The 22,744-nt window shown below is 45.7% G+C and overlaps 1 protein-coding gene across 1 annotated transcript in view; it reads right to left on the bottom strand.

The window, feature by feature from the left end:
- Positions 1 to 6,838: 6,838 nt before the first annotated feature.
- MCPH1 (microcephalin 1) overlaps positions 6,839 to 22,744 on the bottom strand; it is a 2,120,508-nt gene continuing 2,104,602 nt past the window's right edge. The window contains exon 14 of the mRNA XM_069606102.1: positions 6,839 to 7,235. Within this exon, the coding sequence (XP_069462203.1) occupies positions 7,186 to 7,235 (50 nt within the window). The 3' untranslated portion in view covers positions 6,839 to 7,185. The remainder of the gene's footprint in view (positions 7,236 to 22,744) is intronic.

Here is a 22,744-nt window from a genome sequence, read left to right as displayed (position 1 = left end):
ATGAGAAGGGGAATACCGCATCTCACCTGTCAGTGTTCCCGCTCCACTTCCCGAGGACCCCTCATCCAAGTGATCCTCCCACACTGGTCCACCCACAGGAACTGGATCCAATAGCGATAGCCGTGTCCTGGCCACCTGGATGACAGATCCCCAGAGAGTAGTTAGGGAGACACAGTCAGGTTTCTCACACCTACCACTGACATTTTGCAGTGTCCTCACAAGGCTGAAATGATTCCATTGATGTCCTCATATTTGCCATAGCTAATCTGTTTGTCTCACTTTGGAGCGAGTACCACAGATTTAGTATCAAGTACATTGATGGATATAAGTTTCGAAATATCACAATGTGCTTGTGTCAGCTAGCGCTATAGGCAAAATGTTTTCAATCTTATCTTTAGAGAAATATGCAGTGATTTTACAATTCACAGGGCGAGTAGTCCCGCCTGAGCACTTAGTGGTAACCATGGGATCCATAGTAGACACGTCAGACTTTAGAAAATTATCTTGCATGTTTTTGGCTACACTTCTTAGATTCTACGCAGCCTTGTCCCCCATTTATGGCATTGTTATACTAGAGCGAGAACCCAATAGGAATTAGAGCCAATTGTCACAGAGCCAATTGTCAGGTAAGTAGGGCAGGAAACTCTTGTGCCCAAGGCAGCACTATCATATAGATTAAGGAGCAGTACTTTTCCGGTGCTTTGAGCAGACAAAGAAGCGAAACGGCAAGCACAGTTTTACCCAAGTCATGGCTGTCTTGGGATTCAAAAGTTCACAACCAATGCACAGAATTCAGGAGCCAACATTATTCAGCTGCTTCTAGGAGCCACAAGCCCAAGTCAGTCTGCCTTCATCTGCAGACGACTGCACTTCGGCCGCACTTCCGCGCCACGCTCCGCACAGGAAAGTGGTTTAGGTGGAGGATGCTCTTCCCCTTCCCTCAGCAGCATTAGCACAGTTTGTGAAGCAACAGTAGCTCTCCAACAACCTGGAGCAAAACCGCCATTAGCACTGCAGAAGAGTGCACTTCGACTGTACTTCCGCGCCACTCTTCTGAGCGGTTTAAGTGGAGAAAGTCCCTCCTCTTCCTGTCAGCAGCATTAGCATGGTTCATGAGGCACCAGTAGCACTCCAACACCAGGTGCAAAATCGTACTGCAGAAGACTGCACTTCTACTGCACTTCCACACTTTATTTTTGATAGGAGAACTGGATGATTTGAGAAAGCCTCTCTGTTTCCAAACTGGACCAAAATCATGTGCAACACCAACATCATACCTGTAGTCAGTGGAAATGGCAACACTCTGTTTAATGGTTAATACGTGTGCTGGGGTCAGAGCTACTAATATGGCAACTGTGCGAAGAACTCATTTGGTAATTGGGCATACTTTATTATAGTTTTTGGAAGGGCTGGGGGTTATGCCTGCATATACCACAAATAATTTCCCTTTATCATCACAGAACCATGACCCATAAGCAAAAGAAATCAGATTGCCATTGTGTAAGGATTATGCATGTTCATCAGTAATGGCTACACAAACTTAGAAGCCTTTAATCATCTACATTTGTGGGCATTATGTCTATTTGATGACTCATTGTACCAATCAGAATACGTATCACACAGTTTTGAACAGATTTTCCCAATGTTTTCTGCTGTAAGATTTACACTTGCAAAATGCAGGCTGTTCTAATGTTAGAATCCAGGCATTTTCTTGCCAGTTATCACCCTGGATGTAGAGTCTCAAACACAAATCTATAAAAAAAATTGGTAGTCTGTGTTTCATTACACACATTTACCCCATCACCCTTAGTTCGATTTCTGATGCTTGTATGACCAAGAAACAAATATATGTCTGTATATCTGAGGGGTAATTATGTGGGAGGTTTGTGGACGCAGCGTGTGTAAAGAGAGAGACACCCCATTAAAGAAAATTGCACAAACAGGAGCCGAAGCAAAGGTGGTTGAGGTAAATGTGATTGATGAAATATCCTACAACTGGGTTTATTGCTTTGCACTGGAAATTGAGGCATGTGGCGGCACTGTACATACAAGCTTTATGAAAGTTAAACCAGGTGTAACTGGGGTCCATTGGTAGGATGGTAGAGATAATGCAACAGACACTCAGATGCCCTTATTCCGTGGACTATACATGTTCCTGTCACATAGTGCCAAACAAAAATAAAAGTGTTGGGTTGGGTATGTTGCTCCCTGCATTGGGAATCTTTGGAGAAACTTGTCTGGATTTAGGGGACTGTTCTTCCAGTGTTCTTTCACTCTATGCTACTAACATTTTCTTTGCCTTCTGTCTGGGATCACTACTCAATCCTGCTTAGGAATTTTTTAAAGGCCCATAACTTGACCAGTTATCTCCTGGACTAGAGGAATTGAAGAATACCACTCTGATATAAGCTGTTATCTAAGCCTGGTTTCCCACAGGCTGAACTGGGTTGGTTTGACTGCAGTAAACTCATGATCTGGACCAAAGTGCAGGGAATATTCTAAAATTGTTTAAGCTTTCCTGTCTTGGTCTAAAATACTTTGTGTGTGTGTGTTTAACAGTGCAAAAGTAAGACTCGGACACGGAGGGGTCATCTTGAATGTTAAAAGACTTTTGGTAATGTGAGAAAATGAAAAGAAAACCCTCTCTAGCCCTAACTCTAGGAGGGGTTTCCCTGCCTCAAGAAAATACCAATGTCTCCCCAAGTTCAGTTTCAAATGGTGGGGGAAATGTCCTCTTCCCTGGTCCATAATCGGTCCCAGACTCTGGTTGGCAGACCTGGTTCATCTCTCGCCCAGGTACATGCTGCTAACAAGAGTGGTTTGGATGCTACTCCAAACGGTTGGGGTTCCCAGAACCCTGTGGCCAGACCTGGCGCACTTTCCTGCCAGGGACCGCAGTCCCAAAAAGAAACTGACCTTCCGTTTCTTTTTGGTACACCGGTTTCATTGGTCTGCCAGGTGTTGTAAGTTTTTCCTGTCTCTTGGTTTTGTGATGGTCCTCAGCCCATTTCCATCCAGCTCCCTGTGCCCTGACCTTCCTCACCAATCCCATTACATTCGAGTTGAATGTTGGGTCTCCTCGTAGCCAGCAGAGGCTCCCAGTTGCTCCGTTTGGTCTACCACAGTCTCTCTCTTTCCTGCACTCTTTGCTCTCTTCTGCAACCCCGCAGCGTTATGTGCAGGCTAGCTGGGGGCTCTCTTCTTTCTCTGGATCCCCCCTGGACTGCTCTGGCAGCTCCATTCGGCTCTCCGCTCGATCTCTCTCTGACTTAGCTTCCTCTGCGGCGACTCTGCAGTATGAAAGTGTGGCTCTGCTCACGTACTGCTCCAGCAACTCTGTTCGTGTCTCATCTCTCTCTCTCTCTCTCTCTCTGGCTCAACTTCCCTTGTGGCAGCTCCACAGTTAGGAAGTGCTGCAGGGCTTGCCTTTGCTGGCTCCTGGATCCCCACCCTGCTCTCCCGACTGCCGACTGCTGCCAGTTTCGGGTCCTCATGTGAGCTGCCACCGCGTCGCGGTCAGCGGTCTTCTCTCCACTTCCTGGCCCTTGGGTCCTCCTGGGAGGATCTCTCATCCTTAGCGGTCCTTCCTTCCTTTTTATTAGCATGATGTGCCTATTGGGTCCTTTTTGTCTAGACTGCTCATATTGGTTGGTTCTGTGAAGTGATCATCATTACTCTGCACCTCTTCCTCGTCTCAGTGGTTGTTGGCAGTTTGTCTTTCAATTCCTCCCTATTCTTCTTTGTCTCAGTTCTTTCTACTTCAAGAGTCGTATAGAACTACACGAGATAGGAGGGTGAGGATGGGGATGAAGGAGAGGTGTAAATGTTCGGCGGATAACGCATTCTTCTTGGGTTATCCCCCGTCTCAAAAAAACCCTCCCTAGACCCGAGCATACCTACTCATTACGGGCCCATCACCACTGTTCCTTTTCTGCAAAAAAATCCTGGACCGAGCAGCTTATCTGCAGATTCAGGACTACCTGGAATCTAATAAACTTCTAGGACTCAGACAATCAGGCTTCCGTCCCAAGCATGGAACAGAAACTGCCCTCATCGACCTTAAAACCCAACTTGAGGACCTGAAAGAGAAAGGAAAGCTAGCCCTCCTCTTATTACTAGATCTCTCGGCAGCTTTTGATTTGGTAAACCATCGAATTCTCTGTCAGCCCCTTAAATCAGCAGCTCAGTTTTCAGACAATGCCACCACTTGGATCAGATTATTCTTGGCCATTAGATCTACGGGGATCTTCTCTCCTTCTGCTTCCGCTGAACCATCTCCCGTACCTTGTGGGGTCCCTCAAGGACCTTGTTTTCCACCCACACTTTACGTGTTCACAAAGCCGCTCTTTGATATTCTTGATTCTCTGGGTGTCATCTACGCTAACTATGCAGATGACACCCAGATACTCATCCCTATCACTGGAGACCACTTAGCTGATACTAAAGCCTTAAACGATGTCTATCAAGTCATCCAGGTGTGGATGGCTCAACACAAGCTCTGTCTGAATGATGAGAAGACAGAGCTTCTCATCCTGGGGTCTCATCACAGACTTACCAAACTAGACCCTATCTTCAAATCCTTTATCATAGATGGCAACACCATTAAGGTTTTGAATGACACTAGAACTTCAGGCAGCTATCTTGATTCAAACTTATCTCGCTCTAGACAAACTAATGCTGTAATTTCGGCATCCGCCTACATATGCAAACTTATCCCAGCCTGCCGTCCTTTCCTTTCCACTTCCAACTGTACCATCCTGGCCAGAATCCTTGTCATGTTCAAACTGGACTATTGCAATGCGCTTTACTTAGGTACGAGTCAACGTAATCTCAACAAGCTACAGGTCACCCAAAATAATGTCTTTACGTCTGCATTAAATATTCCCAGGAACCAGCATATATCTGACACTAGACGTAGCCTACATTGGCTCTCAGTAGCACAAAGAGACACCCTCAAAACACATAAATGCCTGGGTAGCCAGGCACCTAGCTACCTGTCCAGCCGCTTCACCTCTCATACGACCAGTCGCCTGCAGAGAGCAGCCCAAGCGCATTGCCTCTCTATACCCAGATTTAAACTTCAGACAGCAGTGGGTGCCAGCTTCCCTGTCCTTGCTTCCAAACTATTAAACTCACTCCCCCACCCACTAAGAACTGAAACTTCCTTCCACTCCTTCCAGAGTAAAGCTAAACTTTGGATCCTGGCCCAAGACACACACCACCATCACACTCCACTTCAACCTTAAACTCACCCTCCACGATTATTCTCTACTTACCCCGCATTCTCTTGTTGATATAGTGGATTTCTTTCTGTACTCATATTGTATTGTTTATTCTGTAGGCACTGCATAAGATTTCCTCTTGTATTGTAGACTCTGTAAGAACTATGCAAGCTTCTGTCATTGTTCTATTTGTGTTCCACTGTAATTGTTGTTTGATTATGTACTGTAACTAAGATATGCGCTCAGATGCCTTTGGGCCAGGTGCACTATACAAATAAAACAAATACAAACACAAATACAATAGTCGTCAATGGTCCCACAGGAGGTTTCCCTCCCCATGAGATCCACCCGTTGAGTACCACCCCCAAGGGGGACTATCGGGTAGTGGCCTCACCTCCCTAGCCTCATGGGAAGGGGCTCTCCCTACAGAAGCAGCAACAACATCCTTGGATTCGTCACAGTGTCCACAATAATGCTTTCTAAAAATATCAACATATTGGAATATGCTGATATTTGTAAGTTTCAAAAATTGGTATTCACCCCCTGACTTTAAAAGAAAAACTGTATTTGTTCAAAATGCATATTAGTGAAACCTTTAAACTTCCAGAGATCTGAATTTGGCACTTTCTCCTCGTTAAACAAATCTCTGTCTATATTTATTAGGACAAAATCAAGCATAGGTCCCAGAACATTTTCTACAATTTCCAGTCCAGTGAAAGAAATATAAACTTCTTCGACCCACATCAGTGGCAAAAAACTGCATACCGCTGTTTTAGAGATTTGGCCAATCCGGTAACCGGTGACTCCAGTGCTACAATTGTATTGACACAGTCAATTACATTCTCCATCTGAGCTGCAGCAGCAGCTAACATCTGCATCGAGGAGGTTGAAAAAGTGCCCATGCCTTCTTTCTGCTTCGCAAAGTCACAGTATAGCACGCTTCAGTAGCATATCTCTGTGTCTGCTACCCCAAGTCAGAGAACTGCAAATCAACTATTAGCTGCCAATGTTTTTCTAGGACTGAGGCTCTGAGCTGCCTTCTAATCAGAGCTCTGGGGAGAAAAACGTTGGCAAGATCATTTTGCAACAACAAATACGTTTTTAAGAGTATTATAATTTACCAGCGTATGGTTTATGGTAAAAGATAAGAGAATCATCTGTTTGAATTATGATGTTTTCATCTCAACATAATGACCTTTCAGAGAGTTTATTGGTCAATGTGTAGATACATTACTTTAGCCAAAACAATGATTATTCAGAAGTATACTTTATATTTGACCATAAATCGTCAGATATATAACTCTTAAAACGAGGTATCCTGGGTAGAACGTACCTCTTAAAGTGATATTTGTAAAATACTTACTAGTATTTTATTTGCAATGAAAGTTGATGTGGCTCAATATGGAAAGAATCTTCAAGCCAAGAATGTTACCTTGCAAAAAGCAGAATGAACAAGCGTAGTACACAGACATTATTACATTGTGATTATCCAGGTGGGGGACACACACATTGTAAGAGCCCATTTTTTATGTTTTATTAAAAATAAATAACATACTGTTATTTTAAGGCAGCATGAAAAAAGTGCAGAATTACAAGAGGACATTGACAGCAAAATGTGCTTTACATGTGCGTTTATTTTATTTACAGTGGCATTTTTGGGTAAAACAATGTTAAAAACATTTTTTCACATTATTGAGGGAGCAGTATAAAAATGTTTTCTGTTCACAGGATGCACTTAGCAGTTTTCCAGATTCAAAACAGGGTCACATTAAAATGTCCGTTATTTTCTTCATGGTGCAGAGGCATAGTAAAAGTAAAACAAAATAAATAGGCTCACATATTGGTCTGTTATCAGAATTGTTAAATTTGATTCTTAGTACAATTGATCTATAAAATGCAAAATGCCTTCCCCAGAGTGTGTAAACAATGACTTGCAATCTTCTAAGCCGCCCTTCTCACCCTGCTATATGAGGTAGTTTTCCATAGAGCATATCCGGTGCTGCGTAACCGAATCTAGAAACAAAGAGAAATAACAATGTTTGTAAATGTCCAACTTTTTAACCAATAGGTGGAGCAATGCTTTTTCAAAAATATTCATGTAATTTCAACAATACACAGATGGAGACTGTTCACATGCTTTTGCTTTTTAGAACGCTGCTTAAATAACTCAACACAAAGTATGAAAAAAGCTTTCTTAAGGTGAACTGGGCCGGAAGTAGTAGGTGCAAGAGAGAAGGTTCCATCCTACCACTCTGGTGCAAGGTTCAGCATACTTCGGACTGTTCATATCTAGTTTATCTGAAGTTTTCAATAATAAGCCTCATCTGATGACTCACTAGAGTCAGTAATATAGCCTGTTGCCCCTTAACAGACCCGGAGTCCTTCAGGTCATGGTACTCTGTTTTCCTGTGTAATTCTCCGTGTGCCACTAGTTAAAGGTGAGGATGCTGTACAAATGGGGGGTCCCGACTGAGAACAGCATGTAAAAGCCATTATCAAGTCCAGACAATATTCGTTTGGATGAGTCAGTTAGTCATTACCTTTCTCGGAGGGAAAAGGTTGCAGTTGCCAAAACCTGTCGTGATCCACACCTGAGAGAAAGCTACATAAGAAGACCACTAAAGCTGGAGGTGGCAGCTACCCCCACCCATCAACTAACGGGTTTTCCCTGTATTTGGGGCTTGGGCCTCCCGCTTGACCAGAACAACTCTTAAAAGTCTGCTCCTCTACCTGTTGAACTGGGAACCACCTAGAGACGTTACCCAAAATGATGGAGGAAGAAGCCGGGCCAAAGACAGATGGTGAAAGATGCATTGCCTGAACCTGCAACATGCCAAGACCCTCCCCGAGAGAGCCCAAGAAGTGTTGACCGCCTCCGCTTGACTCAGCAGATCCCCAAGAACTAAAAAAGCTTGTAAACCTTTTCCTGCGCAGACCTCACACCAAAAAGTGGAAGCATAAGGCACCCAGCAAACATACAATCAAATGGACCTGGAACCTGTGGCTGCTAAAAGAAGAAACCCCAAAGTAACATTGGTACTAATAGAAGTAGATCTACCTGAAATAACTTACATTTATATTAAATATATTCAAGGATTTTGTTGTGCATTGTGATTTTAATGTACCTTCCTTTTTCATTGAACGCTAATCCAATAATTACACAGAAGAACAATTTGCTTAACTGGCATAACTATTATTTGTCTGTGAAGGTACAAAGCTTAAACCTGTAGCCAACATCTTCTGTGCAAAGAAAGGCAGTTAAATATTTACTACCAAATACACAGCCATTTGGATCTGTCCTATAGCAGGTTTTTTCCACCACCCAGCGTTATATTTCCGGGCCACAAAAAACAAAGGCATTCTATCCAATGGAAGAGGCTGTTTGAGAATCCAGTGTTCTTACAGCACAAACCACAGGGGCTGTGTTGTCCTCCACTTCCACAACAGATGACAATAACACGTTTGTTGTATCATTAGACCTCCAAAACAGTCTCATAACATACAGCTGTTTCATATTATGGGTCTACCTGCTATTACTATACCCTATAATACTTCCAGTCTTATAAATCCATCTTACATTTTCATACTTTGATTTTCATAAGTTTTTCCATGTACTGATTCCTGATGGGAATCGTCTGACTTATACCTCTTTCAGAATTGTTAAACCTACAACCTGCCAAGCCCCTTTCTGATGGTCTGAAACTGATCACCATGGGCTTGAGACTGACCAATTAATAGCAGGGAGAATCAGAAGCTATGGCTGGTAAGCTTGATGTACCTATATCTACAAAGCCCAGGAGTGCAAACCAAGATCTCCTGAAATAGGAGTAATCGTCAAGGTCAGGAAAGAAGTGTGCTGTGTTGCTTTAAACACCACCAGACTGGGAGAGAATCAGAGGAAGCCCTTGGAGTGGAGGAACCCTGGGCACTTGTGGGTTAAAGTAGAAAACTTAACCTGGACCCAGACTGTAAATCCTCTTTATATAGACTTATGCACTTGGTTTTGGTACTCGCCCCTCCTGACATGGCTGGCTACAGCTTTTCCCTCTTGTGTTTTAGGCGTTTCTCTGTAGTACCTACAAGAATTCCTCAAACTCTTCCCATAAATAAAGTAAAGGTGCTGTGGTTTTTGCCAATGTCTCGAGTAATGTGTTGTGCTCACTATGTGATAACACTGTGCAGCATCAGGATCAGTATCCTAATGCTGTGACGCCAATAACTTCTGCCTTAATGCCAGTAAGACTGAGATTCTCCTCAACGGCACACCCGCTCCCTCCTTTCCTGCAGCTCTCTGGCCAGCCCTCTTGGCCCTCTTCCTGCTCCCACCTGCAAGGCAAAAAACCTCGGGGTCATCTTCGACTCCACAATCTCCTTCTCTCCTCACATCTCTGACGTCTCTAAGAAGTCACACTACCAGCTGCACCTCCTTAGAGATATTCTTCCTTTCCTCTCCTTCCTCCAGAAGCTCACTGTCTCCAGAGCTCTGGTTCTCTCTAGGCTGGACTATTGCAACAGCCCCTTTCTAAATCTGCCGCCTTCTACTCTCTGCCCTCTGCAATTTATCCAGAACAGGACTGCAAGACTTGTCCTTGGCCTCAAGCCCAGGGATCGTATCCCTCCAGGACTGAAATCTCTCCACTGGCTCCCAGTGGCTGCGATGATTAAGTCCAAAATCCTCTGCATCGTCCACAAGACCTTTTGGGGCCTGGGGCCTCAATACCTTCAACTCTCTCTCCCTAAATATCTTGCTTCTCGAGCTCTCCGCTCATCCGCCTCCAACTCCCTCAGGGTCAGTCGCTTCTCCAAGCAACAAGTTCGTGGTAGATCACTTTCGTCGGCTGGTGCCTCCCTCTGGAACAGCCTCCCTGCCTCCCTTAAACTTGAGGAGAACCATCTTTGGTTCCGGAAGCACCTCAAAACCTTTCTCTTTGCTTCTGTTTTTTCTCCTGCTGACCTCCTAGCTGTAACCGGAACTGCACTGGCCACCTGGACACCCTCTGATCTCGGGCCCAGGTCCCCACCCGCCAGCGTCATACACCTGCACTGCCCACCTGGCAACCCCCACACTTGGGGACTGTATATGTATTCCTACAGTCTCCCCTATCAGCCCTTGACACCTGATGTCTGCACTTACCCATGCACTTGCCATAAACTGGCTGTTACTTATTGTTATCTTTCCCATGTAACTGCACTGTCCCTGCCCCCCTCCCACGCACTTGCGCGATCCGAATGACACCTGGCCTAGTAGCATCATTGTCTGACCTCCCTTTGTTCCCCTCCCTTGCCTCGTCGCGCCTTGAAACACTTGTGTATAGGCGCGTTATAAATGCCATATCATAACTCATCCAATCAGAAGCCACCAAAATTTCATTTGTGAGACTCTATATTGGGTGAACAGATACAACCCATAAGGATTCTCTGGGGTAAACTATGATACAGTTGTTACGTGCTTGAAACTAACAAAAGGGTCAAGTCCTAAGAGTGTGCCTTCCTACATTCTAGAGACTTTCTAATGCTGAATCACTTACTGCTAACCCGCAACAACACCTTAATTAACATTCAGAAGCTATAAAGAATATTTTCATATACCTCTGGATGGACATTCCATTGTTCACAGTCATGATCCATTTACCTGCATTCTGTCTACCTCACTCCGCGGCTCGGGTTTGCCTTGATTGCTTGACCATAGATTTCACTCTGTGAGCCAAGAAAAACATAAGGGTTGCCTGACTGCTGTAAGGGTGTCTAAAATGATGCTGACTCAAAGGGGGCATCAAATGGTTTTGGTTACTTACTTCTTTAGGTAAAAAAAATCCTTACTTCTAAGAGGGGTTTCCCTGCCACCAAACGAATACTAAAAGGGTCTATCAGAGCGTCCGTCAAAGTAAATTCCACTGTCCTGTGTCACAGCCTACTTCTGTTCCTCACACTACAACTAAAAAGGTAAACCGACAGAAAGTTCCTTCTTTAAGGAGAAGGACTCCCTTCTACTGTTTCTCGTATGGGGTTCAACAAAATGTTCTCTCAAAACAAATATAATAGGGGGAATGACTCCCTTCCCCAGGCTTGCAGGTTTCAGTCAGTCTTCACACAATGTTGCCTCCAGGAGAATGGCTCCCTTCTCCTTGTGTAGCTCTGTACAATTTCCAATAAAACCAAGGGGGATGACTCCAAGAGAATGGGCCTCATTACGACCCAGGCGGTCCGGAAATAAGGATGGCGGTAAACCCGCCGCCACCGTTGTTTCCGGACCGCCTGAGTCCGACCCCTGCAGGCGGGAGGTGATGTTCCCGCCAGGTCTGACCTGGCGGGTTTAACACCTCCCGCATGCAGGCGGACGAGGAAACACCAGCAGCATTACGAGATGCTGCCGGTGTTTCCATGATCCCCATTTCCATCGAGTCCCATAGGAATCAATGACAATGGGGATTTACACCATTCCGCCTCCGTGATTCCAGGAAAACCGGGGTTGTAATGCCCCGGTAATTCCGGGAATCACAGAGGCGGAATGGTAATACGAGTCTGGCGTTAATCAGGCGGTTTTACCGCCTCGGTTAACGCCGGATTCGTAATGAGGCCCAATGTCTCCCTTTTCTTGGTCTGCTTTGATATAGTTCAACACAGGGCCAGGGGGAATTACTCCCTTGCACTGACATTTCCATCAACATTTTGGATTTGGTACTAGGAGAATGACTCCCTTTTTGATAGTTATTTCTCACTGCTTCCAGCTTGACCCACGCTTTGCCACTGGGACTTGTTTTAAACAACGTCCAAAATCTTGTTAGGATCCCAGACCCTTCTCTGGGCTCTAGTGATCTCCGCTTGACCTCTTTGACAAGGAAGTCTCCCTTGTATATTTCGCGCATTCACGTTGGGGGACCCAGACACTTCTATTATAACTAGTGGACTTATCTCTGCCACTACAACAAGGACAACTTCCTCTATGCTTTGGTTTACTTCTGTTGGGGGTCCCAGACCCTTCCTGTATGGCGAGTGGTCTCCTCTTTTCCACTGTTATGGTGGGAGGGGTCCCAGACCCTTCCCTGGCAGCCACTGGGCTTCTCGTCCCCACTGTTCTTGTGGACAGGATCCCATACCCTTCCCTGGTGGCAAATGGGCTTCTCTTCCTCACTGGTACGAGGAGAAGGAGGTTGGATACACTCGCAACCCTGTCAGCGGGACTGCCTGCGCATCTCTTGCCTGCGCCCCTGCATCCCCTCTGGGTCTCCCGTACAACCCTTTACCTGCTTTTGGACTTTGGTACATCAGCAGGGCTTCCAGGGATGGCGGTCCAACTTCTGGGCTGGCTCTGTTTTCCGAGTCTGCTTCTGTGGCTGTGCAGCATCTTCAGCTGCTGGGCCACCCAACTCTTCTTGCTCTTGGTATCATGCATGGGTCCGCTCCTGCAGAACAATATTAGGACTCACGCGGCCGACGGCCCACATCCTCTGTTCCTCTTCTTCTCGGATCGTCAACCAGACTTTTGGATTTCCCATGCCCAATGCTCACTTTGTCTGTTGTTTCTCCCAGCAGGCGTTGCAGCTGAGCTCTGTCCTGTGATTGACCAAAACTGCTGTCCATTGTTTGTCTTTATACATTGGAGCCCATTCTTGAGGGGCTGGCTGTCAAAGTCCCTTGTTAATTTTGATATGTTGATTTCTAGGCCTCCGCTGGGACGCCTCGTCTTAGTACCAGTATTGGGAACTGCCTTTGTATATTCTGTGTTCTTCCTAATCTTGGCGTTTTCAAAGCAATTTGTTCACAGTAGTATATTGTCATGACCATTGCCCCTGGCCCTGGCACTCGGGGCCTCTGGGCCGCATCACAGTGTCCCTACATGGGCCCAAGGGCCCAATCATGCCCCCCAAGACTCTCTTGGAGTCAGTCCTGGCACCTTTGGCGCCAGGCTCATATGGCAGAAGGGGGGCTTGGAGCTTTCAATGGCAATAGCACAACATGGATGCCCCCACATGGTTCAGTTGTATAACTGAACCATGCGGTCTAGCATTTAGGGTGTGGTCAGGCCTGAAGGCACCTGGCCTGCAGACTATTTAATCCACGCCTGAGCATAGAACACGCTTTGCGTTGCTCTGCACTCACAGCGTGACGTTCACCACGGTCTGTCCTCTGCATTCCAAGCCTGCACCTGGAGGAGAAAAAGAAGGAGATCATCATTAGCCATCCTTACCTGCTAGTTATTCCAGCTCCTGTCGTTCGCTCCAGTGTCCCGAACCTCCAGCATCTCAGCAGACGCTCGCTCTCTCCTTGAAGCCGCAACCTGGGGAAGGAAATAGAAAGACAGCATTAGTAAGAGTTTGCATCGCTCATTTAAACAACATTCGGAAGCACGCTTACCTGAGCGGAACTCGCTGTTGGTTTATTCCTGTTCCGGCCTTCCATCAACCTGCAAGAAAAGGCAAGGCTGATTAATACACATACTTACTCGACGGCGATTTGGACATCTACTCATCGCTCCGCATCCTCCCGGCAGCTTACCATCCAGATCATCAAGGCGGCCTTCAAGAGAAGGATAACACAGGTTACCACAATGCAAAAGCGCACATAGCACTGCGCTCCGCGCATTCACTTACCATCTCGAGCACAGCCCCAGCCAGCACGGTGTCTCATCATTTCTCCTGCACCTAAGAGAGAAGGAAAGACATTAACAGGGGCAATTACAAGTACGAACAAACTATCAAAACCATAGACTTACCTGAAGAACTGAGTCGCAGCAGGTCTGCACTCACGGGCCCGCGCCAGTGAAGCAAACTCGGCGGCGAAGCGCCCATCCACGATGCACCCCTGCACAGAACTGCAGGACGGAGAGCGCACCATATCGAAATCCAAGATGAGGAAAGCTCTAAGGGGGTCGTTGGGTCCACAAGGGAGGTGGGCCCAGAGAGGAAGAGATTGTGGGCTAAATCGAAACCCTGCATTCCAGATTAGATCCTTGGCAGAACGAGAACCCGGGGGAGGTGGATCCAGGTCGGAAGCAGTCCAGCCAGATCGGGTGGCATCCCTGTGGATACCAGGTAAGCGTTACATATATGTTCTGCTTTTAACAAAAAGGTTGGGGATGAAAGGATGGGCCAGAGAATGTGGAGATGTTTTATTATTTGCTGAGCTAACCCCAAGATGGTTGTCCTTGTCCCCAAAGAAGGAGTTTCTCCCCATGAGGTCCTCCTGCATTAAACCACTCCAAGGGGGACTACTGGGTAGCTACCTCACCTCCCTAGCTTCATGAGAAGGGGCTCACCCTTGTGGAGAAGTGACAACACCTTGTGAATCGTCACACTGCCTAGATTTGAATGGGCAGTGCTGTACCCTAAACACAGGTCTGGAAGATTCTTTCTAGGAGTAGGGAAAGGAAAGGAGAAAAAGTCAGGGTCAGGAGTCCACGCTGCTGGAGCAATATGTGTGGCATCAGTTTAGAAGGTACACTTGAACATGTGGTAAACCTCACTCAAACTAAGTGTATATGAGCTGTCTTGAAATGACAGGATAGATAACAAGTTCATAACAAGGTTGATCAGAACACGACATAGTGCGAGACTGTTACGATGGATTTTCAAACTCTGACCTGGTGGGCAGATGTTTAGGAGACCTCCCTAGTTTAGTGGAACAGGGGATCCTTCTGGACAAACCAGACCAATCTACAGTCGCTTAGCAGGCGGTTAAGACTAAGTCTCAGGAGGGGTGAGAGTGATCGAAAGCCCACAATGAGCGCACACAGTAAAACTCCACAGACTACTGTTAGACAGATGTCTAAAATACATTTATTATAGGCCTTTATAACAAAACACGAATAAACCACAGTGATAATAAAACAGCTACCATACACGCTTTTCACTATGTAACATATATACAAAATGCATTTACCCTAATGCTGATGAAAGGGGAGAAAAGAACCACAACCTGCAAAAGAAGAGGTAAGTTCAACACAGATATCGCATTAGGCAGTTCTTTGTAGTCAATCCCTATCTTATGCAGTCAATCCAGCCCTAAGAAGTGAGGCGCCTTATGCCCAAATGTACAGCAGTGTGTTAACAACGCAAAAAAGAAAAGTGGGTTCTCTTCAGGGAGGTGTAGCTGTTCAGGAAGAGGGTTGAGGCGATGAAGAATAAAGCCCTACACTCCTTGAGGAGGGTCTACCCTTGTAGATAGAGTGACTTTTGGAGTTCAGGAATAGCTGGGGAGCGTAGGCTAGCCCAGCTAAGGTGAGTAGCCTTTCAGGGATTCTCGTCCATAAAACAAATGGATGTGCTAGGGGGCCACCGGTAAGTGATGCAAGTATTCACCGACCCTCGACACAGTCCGGCCAAACTTGGCCAGTCTAGTCCAGTCTGCTAGTAGGTTTCACCCCTGCAGTTACAAGTCACCCCGGATCTCAGTGACTGCAGGATGGGCCGATCGGGATAGTAGCCTTTTCTCAGCTCTTGAAGAAAGGAGGAGGATAGTTCTGGTGTAGCACATCTCAGGACACAGTGGAGCAGGTCTGCATGCACTTACAGCGACAGTCACCACAGAGGGGGAACACAGGGACTGCAAATGCTCACGGTGTGGTGCACTCTCATAAATCGCGACCCAGAGGAGCCCGGACAACAAGTTTTGGCGGGAGTGGGCCCAGGACCACAAGTAAGCGATCCCCAAAGTCTCAAGTCTCATCTCGGGATGGCGGCGCTCCTGTACGATATTACGGGAACGAGCTGGTCTGTTCGCTGGATGGACCAGTAACACTTCTGAAGAGGCTCTTTGCAAGGGTAAGCAGGAGGTGCTGAGAGTAGTTAGTCCCACTACTCCAAAGGGTCGAAGTGCCCTTGCCGGCCTTCTTGGTACGATACAAAAGCAGGGGTCCGACTGGACAACAGCGGGGTCAGGGTGCCAAACATTGCAGCATGTCTCCGGCGGTTGCACAAGACTGCTCTTTCATTCAGGATACTTGGCTCCTTCTGTAGTTCTGTGTGAAAGTCAGGTGGTCAACCTGAAATGGATGCATGGCCCCTTCTCTTAGCCAAGATTCGTTTCGTGCTCAAATCTAGGATAACCAATAGAAGATCTGCTCTCTTGCATGGGCCAATCGTGGCCCGCGGTGGTTCCAGTCATTCAGGCCTACCAGACATACTGGCACCAGTAGTGTGGATCGGGACCAGACAGTCCCAACCCTCATCTTGGGCACTAGCACACGTGACATGCAGGAGCCCGCAAAAGATGCGGTTTTCGCAGAAGGCTGTGTGCCCAGTAAGAAATATCTGGGTCTCTCGATCTGGGTGAAGGCAAAGGGACAGAATGGCCAAAGACAGAACAAAAGACAATGTGGCATGGCCATTTTCGGCACTGGCCACAGTCTTGGGCCAAACGCGGTAAACGTGGTATGGTCCATAAAAACAAAGTAAAAATACTTTAAAAGTAAACTACTGCCACCGGTTCATTCTAGGCACACTTGTACAAACACCAAATAATCCTTACAGGGTGTGGCTGGAGCCATAAAACGAAAGGACTCCTATGCGCAGTACTGTAAGGTGCTTGGCACATAGATCAAAACCTACCAAGAAATGGTGACATAGTCGAAGACTAAGGGAAACATAGTTTCCCAGTACTGACAGCCTGAAGGACGTGTCAGTTTCCCCATAACAAAATCTCACAGGAGCGGAGCTGAAGGCTGTGCTCCACTGGTAAAAGTCAGGTTAGGTCAGTCAACAAAAGCAAAAGGTTTGGGGGGGTTCATAAATGGAGGGAAAATTGCACCTAATGGAAACCGTTCCTAACAGACACACAGCATGCCTTTAATGGTGATTACGAACTGCATGCTTTCTGATATTCAGAATGTTTCCCATAAGGGACCTACAAATTAGGAGCAGGAATTACCCTCAGAGCTCTTCAGGGGTGGAGACTCATTTGTGAAGTACATTAAGTACCCAGAATCAGTACCATGGCATTAGCTTGGCAGAGCTTGTCGAGGTAATATTTATTCTTAAAAGGAGTACTCATACCAACTGCTTCTGTAACAGGTATAAGCAGTGATGAAAAAAGTCTTATTTAGAGGTGATCTAGGTTTCAGCTCTTAACAGTGCTTAATTTGTGTGAGGGCTTACCACGTCTCAACCCTGGCACTTATTGCTGAGCCCAGACACCTATTTTGTATCCCAGCTTGGCTATGTTGTGGTGTTTTGGCCACTTTATTATTTTAATTGTTAGTCAGTCATAGCAATATAAGAATCAACTCCAGTGTGCACTAGCCAGCCAAGGTCTCTGCATCATGGGCTGGCTCATTGTTATTCACAAACTTGATGACCCAGGTTGGCAGAGCTATTTGACCATGTTGATGAATAACAATGAGTTGCAAGGTGACAATGCCGGGAACTGATTCTGGCCATGCCCACACTCTGCCCCACTCACGCTACATGACATTGCTTAAAGTTCTCTACGGTAATAACGAACAGGGTGGGTTGACGACAACAGAACAGTCACTGGCCAGCAGCCACAACACAGGAGCAAAGTCAGTGAAAAGGCCAATATCGAAGAGGAGTGCCAACCTGTACAAGAAGATCTTCATACAGTGTTTGACAGATAGGTTCATCAGTTCAGTAATAATTTAGCTTGCCTGTGTCCATCAATTGTCGATAGGAGGATGGTATGTTTGCTCTGTTTTCCTGTGGATAGATCGTTATCATGTTCCACTTGCCACCAATAGGATCAGCGCAAAATGTTAACAATGATGTGTTTTAAATAAACACAAAGATTTATTTTATTTCAAAACACAACTAATATGATATTTAGATTGGTATATGTAAATCGCGCAGTGCACCCATCACCCTCAATGAGCCGGTGGGAACTGCAGCTTTAACCCCAAATATGTTGCCATTGTACGGAGCAACTGTGGGTGCTGTCAACCGTGGGCGAGGAGCTGCCCGCCCCGATGACTCACAGGCTTGCGAATACATTTTGGGCCCTAGCACTTATTGTCTCACAAATTAAGCACTAGCTCTAAAGACTTGCAGACCATTACAACAGAGAAAGGCAGTTTTTAAGATCTAGTCGCTGATTTTAAGAAGAGCACCTTCACAGGTATATTGCAATTTAAAAGCAGAAGAAGGACTGTCATGGTTACGGAAAAGAAATCTAGAATATTCTTTTAAAACGTCAGTTACCAAATCGAGCCACATAATTAGAATACAGTGTAAAGCTGCTTCATCGACACCAATCCCTGTGTAATCTCCAGCTAAAGACTGCCCCATAATATTCCACATGCATGCGAAAACCAGATTTCAGTATTTTGTCAAAAAGGCCTAACGAGTTCAAAGACCCACCTGTGGGGAAACAGTATTTTCACAGAAAACATTAGGACCTGTGCATTCAGCGCCACTCCTGATTATTATTAGGCCTCTGGTTGGGGCTCCATGTGGGCCACAAGAGTCTTCTTGAACACCAGATTAGCTGGATGCGCGAATGAGGCTCCAAAACATCAAATTCGGTTATGTCCCTTTGTGCCCACTGTCAGGAAATAGAATGTGTCAGGTTTGAGAGTGCTCATCTCTCTCTTCCCGTTGTAATAACATATACTTTGCGCTATCCTGACCCTGGTAATCAAACACCATCTTCAAGTGCAGATCTATTTGGGCAACACGTTCGTCCAGGCCATCCCAGGAATGGGTCTGGAGTTTAACATTCATAACTGCCTGACCCACAAATGCTAAGAGCAAGAGTGATTCCGATGCCTGAATTTGAATGAACAGATCTAAAACTGAATTGCTGATGGTGGGCCATGAAAACAGAAACGCCATTTCCTTCACAGAGCTAGGATCCCCTAGAGATGCTCCGGCCCAGGACAAACAGCAACACATCTGGGGTCAGGAGGGCGAAGGTACACACTTTCAATTTAACATGCTCATAAAGGCAGTTCCCCTTCCTAAAACCCACCCACTGAGTAGAGCCCGGCAGGGCATTATTCATTGGCTACTCCAAGATCATTTGTCATGAGCCTTCCAAAAAACAGAGTCCAAAAACAACAGGAACTCAAAATCAAAAGGTGATACTGTGCCTTTGACAGAATTCCATTGCAAGGTTACAAACCTGAGCTCAATTCATTTTTGCCATGAAAAGTGAAAGTGGATTATCTGCAGGAAGGGGTGCTGCTAAACAGGCACCCTTTCCACCTATGCTTTGTTGCTAAAAGGTACTGGATGAGTGGTGTGTTGTGTTGGGTTTGAACAGCACTGGGGTGCAACAGCGATGTGTGCACTTATAAAGTAGAAACCTGTTTTCTCTTTACCACACCTGCTACAAATGTAGTATAAGACTAAACATCAGCCAAGTTCCACGTTGAGGTATGCGGAACGTGAAATGCCCTGGGAACATCAGCCATGTGCCATCTAAGAAAAAAGCTATGCTTAATTTCATATTGACTTTGTTTGGAATAAAAAAAGGAATCGGTTTGAGCGTAAACAAACAGGCTTCAATTGTTAAATGTCAATGTCATAAATATGGTGGCTGGTGTGGTGAACCAGAAACAAAACTCCTAACTTGACCTACAGCTATTAGGGAAGTTCCCTACCTATCAATAGTAAAACAAAGGGTGTGCGTGAAGTCCAACCAAAAGGTTCTACCTAACTGGCTCTACCACTTTAGAAAAATACCTGACTAAAAAAGAAAAGGGAGGCTTGTATAATAGCTTCGGTATGGACTTCTGCCTGGCCCACATGTATAAGACCTGTTCTCAATCTCACAGTTCTTGTAAATTATCTTCACATCTTGATTATTCAATCATTTTGGAAAACTCACAAATGTTGAGAGTCTGGGTTTCCCTCTCCCAATGATAAGGAAAAGGTTTCTGAGTTTTAAATCTTCCAACCCCTCCAGGACAGCTTGAAAATACATTTCTTCCTTTTTCACCTTCGTAGCGTCGGGGCTTCCCTTAACTTTGTTAGCTCAGTGGTAAAATGTGTTATCTTTCAAGATACAAATTATCTTACAGTTCTTGTACAATCGAATTACACTGATCCCCGTGATTTATGCACAAGGATGTCTGATGTAGAATATTCTATTTCCCTTTACTCAGTCTAAACACAGGATTTTTGTTAGTGCTTTCCTTAACACTCTTGGCTGTTATGCCCACTTGGATATACAGCTTCTGTATCTTTTCCCACTCTTATTTACAGAGGGCCGTGTACCCATCTCATTCTCTTATCTTGGCATACTTGGTAGGCTATTCTAGCCTTACTTTAAATTATTCAGATCCCTTTTCAATATGGCTCAGAGGGGCAGGTGCCCGTTACGTTCACTTGACCTTTTGTAGCATTGGTGGCTATTCCAGCCTTTCAGTACACTGTTTGTATTGTTTGCTCTATGGGGCCGTGGGCCCATTACATTTGCTCTGGCTTTCATACCTGCATCGGTTTCTGTGTTCCTGGAAACCCGCAGGCCACTCTCTTGCTCGCCTCCACAGGTCTGTAGAATTTCTCTCTCCGCCTGTGCCTCTCATGGTGGGAAAGATGCTCATTGACGGAAGCTTGGTATCTTGGGCTCCCCTTTCTCTCCGGGTCTCGGCGTTGGTTGTTGGGCACCAAGCCCACCACTGCTCTTCAGTGGCCTCCTGCTCAGGTAAGGCACATGCCGTCTAGCCTCCCGCTAGCGGGTTTCTCATTTTGCTCATCACCGCTGGCTCCGCGGCTTGACATAGCTCTGGCCCTCCAGGGCATAGGTGCTCCAGGGGCTCGCCTCTGCATACCATTTGTTCTCCTCCCACCTTGGGAGTTTCCTCTCTATTCACAAAATCCCCGCTTCTTATAGACATCAGAATGAATTAAGTGATGTTCATCTTCAATGACTATGGAATTCAGGCGAGGTTTGCCCGTACCTGAAGCCAACAGAGTTACAGAAGGATTCTTGTGATTTATAGTTGCAACAGTCTTCCCGACATCCATGTATGCAGAAAGGGTCATTCGGATTGGGAGTTCCATGCTGGAATGGGAGTCCTTAGTCCTTGTCCCCAAGAGGGGAGTCACTCCCAGTGAGCTCTCACTTGCCAAGGCCACTATGGAGGGTCTTGCGTAGCGGGCTCATCTCCCTAGCCTCAAAGAGGTTGGCTCCCATTTGGGACAAATTGTCCAGATTCGTCACATACCCCTCCCATTTTATTAAGAGGCTCCCTCTTGATTAGGAAGTGGAGAACGACTTGTAAAGTCTATTGTTTTGTTCTTTACTTTCCAGTGAAATCAGAGTTTTTCTTTTTCAGGTTCTATAGTTCCTGGTTGGAGATGGGTTTCCCAGGACCATGCAGAAGTTTCTATTACTGAAAAAGTTCCCCAAGAAGATAAGGGAGTGCATTTGGGAGATTGTACTTCAGGAAGATGGAGTAAGAGGTTCTGGGAAATTGGGGAAGTTGGTCCCTACAATTATGTCCTCTAGTAGACCTAGTAGTAGTACCTCTGAAGTATTTTCCTGGATTGGGAAAAGTATGGCAAGCATTTCCTTTCTTCAAGGGTCCTCGTGAAGGGCCAGGGTGCTCAAAGCCGAAACGTGCTGCCTTTGGCACTGTTGTTTGCAGATCCAGCATTTCCTTTTTCATCGAGCAACATCGAAATGCGACGGAGCTACTGTCGGAAACCAACTTCATCGCTTGTTCTCTTATCTACATTTTGCTGCGTAGAGTCGCTCAGAGAATCCAGTCAGTGTACTAAGTGGATGTGACTTGCTGACCACGATTTGTGCCATTGGAAAAATGCTAAGAAGATGATGCTGTTGAGACATTAAAAAAAGAATTAAAGGTAGAGGTGTGAATGGATTAGTGGGTCCTAAAAAAGGCTTTTCGAGATTCTGCCCACCTGGCCTTTATACCATTGGGCTTAGAGACAATTCGGGCAACATTCCCTAACTTAAAAGTTCTGCATTCTTGCTTATTTGTTCGCCCTCCTGTCATTTATAGCCAGAGTCATCAGCACATATGTACACATTCACCTTGCTCTGTGCATTGACATTACAGGGTTGGGACTGATTGATGTTTTAACCACTTCTTTGTGTTTGAGTAAAGTACTTGTATTTTAAAAAAATCCTGTGTAGACACTCATTTAATGTTGGTATCACAGTGCTACTGTTGCTTGGATGCTTCTGTGCTGGTTCACACATCACCAGAGAGAATAACTTGCTCTCGGCCCATGCAACCTTGGTGAAGGAAGTGTACAAATCATTTGGTTGCCGTTTTACCTTTAGAAGAGGATCAATGTTGTGCTATTAGAAGCCCTGGGTGGATCATAGGCTTTAGAAATCATCACTCGTCCCCTGTACGGTCGATGGCTAATAGTCATTTCGTCTCAGTGCCTCAACCTGAATTCCCTCTTCTGGTGTAAATTCAAAATAGTATATGCCAATTACAGAGCCCAAGTTGTCTTCAACCGATCCTCAAACTGCAAACCAAACATATGCCTTCAATCCAGCCATACACTAACTGTCTGCAAGGCCAAACTAAAAATGTAACATAAACGGAGGTGGATCAATCAAGGTGCATGGTTCAGAATTCTAGAAGGCTC

This window comes from Ambystoma mexicanum, chromosome 4p (genome assembly GCF_040938575.1).
Source record: "Ambystoma mexicanum isolate Mex_15411 chromosome 4p, UKY_AmexF1_1, whole genome shotgun sequence".
NCBI lineage: Eukaryota > Metazoa > Chordata > Amphibia > Caudata > Ambystomatidae > Ambystoma > Ambystoma mexicanum.
This window is presented reverse-complemented; position numbering and strand designations above follow the sequence as displayed.